Raw genomic sequence first — 9,788 nt, forward strand, 5'->3', positions numbered from 1 at the left:
ATTTCCACAGTTTACTTTGCTGCATATTTTGTGATTTTGAATCTCTACTGGGGTTCTCTCACCAAAAGTATTTGCCTCAAACTTGAATCTTAGCATCCAGGAATTCTTCTTTTCTACCTTTATTTTTTATTCTGCTCCAACATGATGCACATTTAAAACACATGACTCCCCCCAAAGAATTCTGCAAACTGTCATTAAGGGTCCTGGGAACTGTAGCTCTGTGAAGGGGAAACAAAGGTTCCCCGAATTCTTTTGGGGAAGTCACGTACTTTAAATGTGCATTCATTGTGCTTTAAATGTCTGGTATGGATCTGCCCAAAAATTTCTCCTTCCTCGCTTTTCTTTCAGAGATGTTCTTTGTGGAAGGCTCCAGTGCACTCACGTTAATAAAATTCCCAAAATGTTAACAGGACAAAGTGTAGTCCAGACTCCAGTGGAGGGTACGTTCTGCTGGGGTTTTGAACGTCATATTGGCCAGCATGTTTATGATCTTGGAGCAGTGAGAGATGGAACAACCTGTGGACCTGACAAGGTAGCTTTGGCTGTATCCCTTGCTTGACTCTGATTTCTCAAATTCTAACTTGGGATGGGGTGGCAATTTGCTTTGCTAGGGAGTACAGTCTTCTCTGAATATGTTTTCCTGATTTTTATTTATTTATTAATTGACTGATCTGGCAAGTCATTTGGTTGGCCTTTGGCAGCAGCACTCTCTGCCTAGTTAAGAGTGTGTACAGAGCGGCATGCACAATTTGAGCAGTGAGCCCACTATGGAAGTGCAAGTCTCCACATTTTAGGCATGTATACGTTCTTCTCTGCCAGACTTAGGTCAGGGGAAACCTGTTCTTCTATGCTGATTGGCTACCGCTCATTTTAGTCATCAGACCACTTTCTCCTTTCTTAGGGCAGGATGATACACATTGCTGACTAGCTGGCCCTTAGGTCAATCAGGCAGCTTCCTCTCTGCTTCTCAGAGCAGTTATCAAAATATGAAAATGACCAGTCTAAAAGCAATAATAAAAAATAAAGCACAGAACAAATGTTCAGTTGGCCATGCAAGGAGCTTTAAAAAAATAACCACACAAGTGGATAGGTCACCTGAAACAAGGTTGTGGGGCGATGCTGGATCTGGAGCCTTTATCTGTGTCATTACTGAAGGAAAGACTGGGGGAAGCACAGCTCTCTCTGCAGCAGGAGAACCCACACCTCCTGTTTCAAGGTCTGCTTGTGCACAGCCTAGGAGTATTCACCAGGAGTCTTGGCTTCCAAACTGTCAGAATCCAAGCTGCTCGGCTGCCAATGCACTATATAAAATTAACATTTCATACATCCCTTTCCAGATATGCATGAACAGATCTTGTGTTGACCGGGCCGTTTTGAATTATGACTGTGATTTTTCAAAATGTAGCAACAGAGGGGTAAGTAGTAAAAAAAAGGAAGAAAATATGCCATCCCTTGAGACCTGCTCAGGTTAATGTTGAACCCACAATTGATCTGTGGAAAGAGGCAATAACTTCACTGTTTGACATGATCACCCTTGGGTGTCATGCAGAACATGGGCCCCTTTTTTGTGAAGTGCTTAGGTAGGTGGCTAGAGTGATGGTGGGGAAAGGCATCTGACCAGGGGTTAGAGCATGGGTAGGGAAACGAAGGCCCAAGGGCTGGATCTGGCCCAATTGCCCTCTCAATCCAGCCCATGGATGGTCCGGGAATCAGTGTGTTTTTACATGAGTAGAATGTGTGCTTTTATTTGAAATGCATCTCTGGGTTATTTGTGGGGCATATTTTCTGGCCCTCCACAAGGTTTGAGGGACAGTGGACTGGCCCCCTGCTGAAAAGGTTTACTGGCCCCTGAGTTAGAGCCCATTTTGAATGTTTTTGAATGTTTTTGAATGTTTTATGTAGTTTTTATGTAGTTTTATTTAGTTTTTCAATTTCATTGTTCTACATGGGACAATGACAATAAAGATATCTATCATCTATCTATCTATCTATCATCTATCTATCTATCTATCTATCTATCTATCATCTATCTATCTATCTATCTATCTATCATCTATCTATCTATCTATCTATCTATCTATCTATCTATCATTTTAACGCCTATTGTGTTGTGATGAGGGTAACAAAAGAGTTGTTTTCAGTACTGTTGCAGTCAGAGTTGTTGTTGGAAGAGGGGTTGTTGCATTCTGGAACCCAGGACACCAAGGGGGAGCCCGTAGCAACTTCCTATGAAGCATTTGCAAAAAAACACAAAAAAAAAAACACGTTGACAAGAACATCCCCTTGTGTTGTTGTTGTTGTTGTTGTTTTTTACATCTGCTGGCTTTGTCAGTGGCAAACCTGCACTTGCCATCCTTGTGAAAGTTCTTGTTTGAATACAATATTAGCCAAGTAGGTTATATGTGCCAGTTGCTGCTTGGCACCCTTTATGTTTTCCAGGTGTGCAACAGCAAGAGAAACTGCCATTGTTCCTATGGATGGGCCCCTCCCTTCTGCTCCGGCAGAGGGTTCGGTGGGAGCATTGACAGTGGGCCACCTCCGAGTAATGTGAGTAAGTATCCATTGGGTTTGGTACTTTGGCCTCTTCGCTTTCAAGGGGCTTTCCTAGATCCAGTCACTAAAGGACATTCTTGCCTGTGGTTCAGCTATGGATCCCCTAGCTCTGCAGATTATTTCAGGACATGACAAATGCTGGAAGTCGTGACTGCTTGCAGGTCTGAACGTATGAAATACTTTGTTCTTTCTCATTTTTGCCTGCAGTGGCTACCAGTCTCGTTGTTGTGACGGGTACCCTGGCTGCGTTGCTGTTCCTTGCTCTGGGTTTTGTTGCCACACTTAAGAGAATGCAATTGGGGGCTTGGTAAGTAAATGTTTCCTTCATGATAAGGCTGATTGTGACAGTGTTGTTATATCTCAAGACAGCTGTTAATTGTTTTGCTGCAACGCTGGAACCATATTGAAGGGCTACTAATTTCTCTGTGGTTTTCATCAATAGGTTTGCTAGAGTGATATGGAAAAGAATAGGATCAGGAGATACAGTAAGTTACTGAAAGCTCTTTTCTGGGAGGTGCAAAAGACCTACAAATCCAGATTCTTATTACTGACCACAGAGGAGGAAGTCTGTGAATGTCAATGATCCACCAAGATTTCAAATATTTCTTTTAGAACATTGTCCTGCAAAACATAGATCTTAAGGTCAAATCTGTTCTCTTTCAAACATTCTATATCCGTTCCACTTACCTTTGCCAGACTTTGATCTTTGGAATAAAACAAAGTCCTGATCTAGGTACCATAAAGTGTGGCTTCACTGGGCTTCCTGTACCTCATCTTGCAGATTTATGCTTCATGATTGAAAAATAGTTAACATCATTGTTTCACTATCATCACAATGAGATATATGGCCTTTAATGTTGCTCTCTTTAGACCCAAGCTACAGAAAGATAATTTTAGCCTACCATTAGGGATGCTTGCAAAATTTCTCTCATCCAGATTTCTTCCTGGATTTTGGAGCTGAGAATTAACTTACCAAAGTGGAACCAATGCACTCAGAATTCTCCATTGTTCAGTTTTTAATACTCCCCCCCCAAAAAAAAATTAAGCACAGAGACCATCTATGTACTCATGGTGGTCTGAATTTCTTTCTGAATTTTAACTGGACACCCTTGAAAACAGAGAAGCAATTTTAGCACACAAGCAAACCCAAAAGGAGCAAAAAAGGGACAAAGCAAAACAAATCAGGTTAAACACCTGGCTATCCCTAACTTAAACAACTTTCCAACAGCTTAAGTCTGGCATGGATACCCTCTGGCCAAATCCTTTCTCCTAGTGTAATGCACAAACATTCAAAACACTGAAGAGCAAGGAAGGACAAGTTTGGCTTAATTCCACCTGCAGACTGGCTTGCTCACATTCCAAACCACCTATGTGCTAGATCTTTAGTTCTTTTTAAACTGTCCAGTTTCTTCACGCCATCCTATAAGTCAGGGCACTCCAAGATGTGGCCAAGGATTTTTGGCAGCCCTTGGCAACATTTGACACACAACCCCAACAGCCCTTGTGCTGCCTTCCCAAAACTGGGGGAGCACGGTGCTGGTTTGGGAAGGAGATGTGCGCCTCTGACAGGCTCCTAGAGTCCTCCATTCACCTTCCCAAAGCCTACTAAGAAGAGTTTGAATTTGATATCCCTGCTTTATCACTCCCCTTCAGGAGTCTCAAAGCAGCTAAAATTCTCCTTTCCCTTCCTCTTCCACAACAAACACTCTGTGAGGTAAGTGGGGCTGAGAGACTTCAAGTGTGACCAGTGGCGTAGCATGGGGGGTGCAGGGGGGGCCGGCCGCACCGGGCGCAACATCGGGGGGGGGGCATGCTAATCTAGTGGAAGAGACTCGAGTGCTAAAATCCACGGGTTAGGGGGCGCAAATTACTTGCCTTGCCCCGGGTGCTGACAACCCACGCTACGCCACTGAGTGTGACTAGCCCAAGGTCACCCGGCAGCTGCATGTGGAGGAGCAGGGACGTGAACCCGGTTCTACCGCTCTTAACCACTACACCACACTGGCTCTTTCCCAGATTTGGGAAGAAGAGGGAGGGTTCTAGGACCCTGCCAGAGCCTTGCCCCAAAGGCCATTTTTTGGGAGGCAGCATGAGGGCTGGGGAAGGGCTCAAATTTTGGCCTTGTGCAACCCATGGGATCTATGTCAAAGACATCTTGCAGCCCACTTGGTATGAAAAGTTGGACTGCCCTGCTGTAAGTCTCTCTCTCTCTCTCTCTCTCTCTCTCACACACACACACACACACACACACACACACTGATGGGACCAGTGGCATAGTGTGGGTTGTCAGCACCCGGGGCAAGGCAAGTAATTTGCACCCCCTAACCCGTGGATTTGCGCCCCCTAACCCTAACCCCCAGATGTTGCGCCCGGTGCGGCCGGCCCCCCCTGCACCCCCCACGCTACGCCACTGCCTGGGACGATGCCTGTTTAACAAGGGAAAGCCTCTGAACTCAGCAGCAGTCAACTGCTCTTTCAAATAGGAAATAAACACCTTTGTTTCCTGTACAATGTTGCAGGGAGCAGCACTAAGTCATCACATAGTAACATTCTTTCACCATCCTTAAAAGAGATTTTAAACTCAATAGCAGCCAGCTGCTGAGTGCAGCAAGTTATATAGGGGGGGGGGGGGGGAGACAGTGATGATTCCGCCAACCTGACTAATAGCGAGTACCCTCACATCCCAAACTTCTTACAACCTTTGTGAAAGTTCTGTAAAAGTGGCAGAAATTCTCCACCCACCTTCTCTGGAAAATGCCCTATAAATTCACCTCATCACTGTCCCAGCTGAGACATTTTGTGAGCCAAATGGGATATAGTAACCCTCATTTCTTTTCTTTTAGGGATCACAAGCAAGCCTAGGGTCAGAATGTAGCATGTCACTGAAAAGCCGAGAGTCGGACATAACAACTGAAACTAGACTGTGCTGTTAGACAGAAGAAAATAACAGGTGCTCCCAAGAGAGATTTATTGTGTCTCATCAATTTCCTCAGTGTTGTTTGGTCTGCTTGAATCTTGTTGTTGAATCTTTCTGTTTTTTGCCTTCCCACACTTCAAATAAAATGAGCTCTCTCTTGAACATTGCACATTATGTGCCATTTATGTGGTCTGTTCTGCATGTGTATACAGTGGTACCTCGGGTTACAGACGCTTCAAGTTACAGACGCTTCAGGTTACAGACTCTTCTAACCCAGAAATTGTACCTCGGGTTAAGAACTTTGCTTCTGTTAACGGAGAAATCTGAGGGCAAAAAACAACAAAACAACAAGACAAAAAACAACAAGAAGGACACCAGCCAGGAATACCAGAGCAAAACAGCAGCCAGTAGGCTTGGTCTTGATTGAAGACTGTCGCGACAGGACTCCCACCTGCCACAAGGTAGAACAAGATGGAAGCCCCGAACAAAAGAAGACCCCAACTTTTATTAGCTACTAATTCCCCATGCTACACCCCTAAGACTACATCATGACTACATCATTGACACATCACAAAGAGGAGGGGTTCAGGGAGGAGTTGTGGTGGTAACCTGAGTGTCCTGTCACCTGTCCGGTTCCTCCTTTCCCCCTCCCCATGATTAGAGGGAAGGGTTGGTCACTGTCCTTTGTTTCAGTCCGTACTGAATCCACTTCCATATGCAGGTCCTTTGTGAGTGTAATGATCTTCTGCCTAGGACCATCAAGGTTGGCATGCCAACTGGGTAGGGCTCCCTGTGGACGTGTTGGGGGATTATGGCTGCTTTGTGTCAAGTCTCCCCCCTTTGATAGTCCTTCTTTCATGGTGTAAAATAAAAGTGGAACGGTACAGATCTGATGTATGGCTGATTTGTGTGAGTGTGTGTGCGCCGTGTTTGTACAAACTGAATGATTGGGGGTGGGGTTCCTGCAACAATTCAGGGTGAGAACAGAAATCGTGCTGTGGCGGCGCGGTGGCAGCGGGAGGCCCCAGTAGCTAAAGTGGTACTTCAAGTTAAGAACAGTTTCAGGTTAAGAACAGACCTCCAAAACGAATTAAGTTCTTAACCTGAGGAACCACTGTATGTCAGACATGAGCTGCCACATTGACTAGGAGAAAACAACATGTTGCATTCTTCTGTTCAAGGGATTTGTTTCAAAATACCCCCCCCCCCTTTCTGAATCTGGTTAAAGATGCTTGATTTACTTCCACAAACATCTAAAGAAGCAGGTTCTAAGCCACTGACCCTTTATGCCACAGGAAAAAATATGTGATCCTTTAAAGCAGTGGGACTACAATTCCCATCATCCCTGACCACTGGTCCTGTTAGCTAGGGATGGTGGGAGTTGTATTCCCAAAACAGCTGGAGGGCCAAGTTTGGCCACTGCTTTAAAGCCATCCAGTGTTTTCCTTACCTCTGAAGAAAAGGCACGAGCAATGGATCTGGTCCAATGTTTCAATCTCCTGGTTTTAAAATAGTACATTACTAAAGGTAAAGGTAAAGGTACCCCTGCCCGTACGGGCCAGTCTTGCCAGACTCTGGGGTTGTGCGCCCATCTCACTTAAGAGGCCAGGGGCCAGCGCTGTCCGGAGACACTTCCGGGTCACGTGGCCAGCGTGACATCGCTGCATCTGGCGAGCCAGAGCCGCACACGGAAACGCCGTTTACCTTCCCGCTGGTAAGCGGTCCCTATTTATCTACTTGCACCCGGAGGTGCTTTCGAACTGCTAGGTTGGCAGGCGCTGGGACCGAGCAGCGGGAGCGCACCCCGCCGCAGGGATTCGAACCGCCGACCTTTCGATCGGCCAGTCCTAGGCGCTGAGGCTTTAACCCACAGCGCCACCTGCGTACATTACTAGCATGGGGAAATATTCCAAGTGCATTCATCTCTCCAGCCACCAGGTGTCACAGCTGCCTTATATTGACCATCCAAGAGAAATTTTTCAGAGAAGGAAACATGGAGGCATGGCTGTATGTAATGAGCCCCCAATTTCCTTCAAAAATACCACATCACTTACTGTCACTGGCATGCTGAATGCAGTACAGAACATAAAGAAATGACACAATCTCTCCCTGGAGGGCTTATGAGACAACTAAATTGATTCCTGTTTTGCAGGGGGTTGGACTGGATGACCACTGGAGTCCCTTCGAACTCTACAGTTCTAGGATTCTAAGGCAGGAGTGGGAGATAAGCTGGGCTGCCTTCTCTTCTCTCCCTACCCCCTTGCAGGAATCTTGTGTGTATCTCAGTCATGTGACAAAAAGAAAATCAGCAGGTCAACTCTCCTCAACATGAGGAAAATATTGGAAACCAAGCCTTATGAGGAACAGCTGAAGGAGCTGGGTATGTTTAGCCTCGAAAGAAGGGGACTGACAGGATAGCCATCTTCAAATATTTCAAAGACTGTCACATGGAAGAGAGAACAAGCTTGCTTTCTCCTGCTGGAGAGGGTAGGGCTGGATGTAGACACCTCAAAGAAGCGATTCAGTTAAACGCATTGCAAACTCATACAGTGAAATCCGGTAGGGAATGGTGGGACTCCATCTGGTGCCACAGTGTTATATATCACATATACAACACCTATAAAATGCTTTTTCTTTACCAATCTAGCTGAGTCTTGTAGGACTTGAACCAATGGCTTCAAGTTGCAAGGAGATTCTGACTAAACATACAGAAAAAGCTTTCTGACAGAGCTGTTCGACAGGGGAACGGTCTCCCTCTGGATGCTTTCCGCATTCTGCTTTATGCGATGTCTTCAGGGCCAGATTTAGGTTTGATGAGGCCGTAAGCCACTGAAGGTAATGGGGCCCTTTATATCATAGCTGTCAACTTTTCCCTTTTCTTGCGAGGAATCCTATTCGGAATAAGGGAATTTCCCTTTTAAAAAAGGGAAAGTTGACATCTATGCTTTATATGCAGTGGCGTAGCGTGGGGGGTGCAGGGGGGGCTGGCCGCACCGAGCACAACATCTGGGGGTTAGGGTTAGGGGGCGCAAATCCACGGGTTAGGGGGCGCAAATTACTTGCCTTGCCCCGGTGCTGACAACCCAAGCTACGCCACTGTTTATATGTCCAGCTGTCCTTTGTCAACAACAAATTGTTGCTGTTTTTTTGTGTTGAACACATGATATATGGTAATTTATGGACCTACCAGGTCTCTAAAGCCATTTGCACGTAACAAAATACGTATTTTATCAAAGTAATTGTTGATACTGGTTGGACGGTGTTCTTGAAGCTACCAGCATGAGTCTGACCAAACTGCGGGAGGCAGTGGAAGACGGGAGTGCCTGGCGTGCTCTGGTCCAGGGGGTCACGGAGAGTCGGACATGTTGTTGTTGTTGTTGTTTAGTCGTTTAGTTGTGTCCGACTCTTCGTGACCCCATGGACCAGAGAACGCCAGGCACCTCTGTCCTCCACTGCCTCCCGCAGTTTGGTCAAACTCATGCTGGTAACCTCAAAAACACTATCCAACCATCTCGTCCTCTGTCGTCCCCTTCTCCTTGTGCCCTCCATCTTTCCCAACATCAGGGTCTTTTCCAGGGAGTCTTCTCTTCTCATGAGGTGGCCAAAGTACTGGAGTCTCAGCTTCACAATCTGTCCTTCCAGTGAGCACTCCGGGTTGATTTCCTTCAGTATGGAGAGGTTTGATCTTCTTGCAGTCCATGGGACTCTCAAGAGTCTCCTCCAGCACCATAATTCAAAAGCATCAATTCTTCGGCGATCAGCCTTCTTTATGGTCCAGCTCTCACTTCCATACATCACCACTGGGAAAACCATAGCTTTAACTATACGAACCTTTGTTGGCAAGGTGATGTCTCTACTTCTCAAGATGCTGTCTAGGCTTGTCATTGCCCTTCTCCCAAGAAGCAGGCGTCTTTTAATTTTGTGGCTGCTGTCACCATCTGCAGTGATCATTGAGCCCAAGAAAGTAAAATCTCTCACTACCTCCATTTCTTCCCCTTCTATTTGCCAGGAGGTGATGGGACCAGTGGCCATGATCTTTGTTTAGTCGGACATGACTAAACAACAACAATTGTTCATACAATTAAGAAGTTTTTAATCTTATATTTGGGAAATGTACATCCAGTTTTTCTTCCTTTAATTTTTTGGGGGGCCTCCCTCCAAGAGAGTGGGGCCCTAAGCTATAGCTTGTTTAGTTTATACCTAAATCCGGCACTGGATGTCCTCCAGTTTCTGCGCTCTAAGCCTCGCCTGCTCTTCCTCGGGGCGGCGACTCCAGGGGGATTCCCCCGCTCTGGCCCCACCCCTGGGCGTTGACGTC

General features: G+C 46.0%; 1 protein-coding gene across 7 annotated transcripts in view; it reads left to right on the forward strand.

Moving 5' to 3' along the window:
- LOC310843305 (disintegrin and metalloproteinase domain-containing protein 21-like) overlaps positions 1-5,639 on the forward strand; it is a 36,328-nt gene extending 30,689 nt beyond the window's left edge. For 5 of the 7 annotated variants that reach the window (XM_083736428.1, XM_083736427.1, XM_083736429.1 and 2 more), the window contains 6 exons: positions 349-532; positions 1,338-1,415; positions 2,440-2,551; positions 2,761-2,860; positions 2,996-3,038; positions 5,397-5,639. In XM_083736428.1, coding sequence (XP_083592554.1) covers positions 349-532; positions 1,338-1,415; positions 2,440-2,551; positions 2,761-2,860; positions 2,996-3,038; positions 5,397-5,486 — 607 coding nt within the window. In that variant the 3' untranslated portion in view covers positions 5,487-5,639. Of the gene's footprint in view, positions 1-348; positions 533-1,337; positions 1,416-2,439; positions 2,552-2,645; positions 2,676-2,760; positions 2,861-2,995; positions 3,039-5,396 lie in introns of those variants that run through there. The other 2 variants (XR_014563574.1, XM_083736430.1) reach the window with 2 other exon arrangements.
- Positions 5,640-9,788: the final 4,149 nt, after the last annotated feature.

Source organism: Podarcis gaigeae, assembly GCF_964106915.1.
Source record: "Podarcis gaigeae genome assembly, chromosome: 4".
NCBI classification, from domain to species: Eukaryota; Metazoa; Chordata; class Lepidosauria; order Squamata; family Lacertidae; genus Podarcis; species Podarcis gaigeae.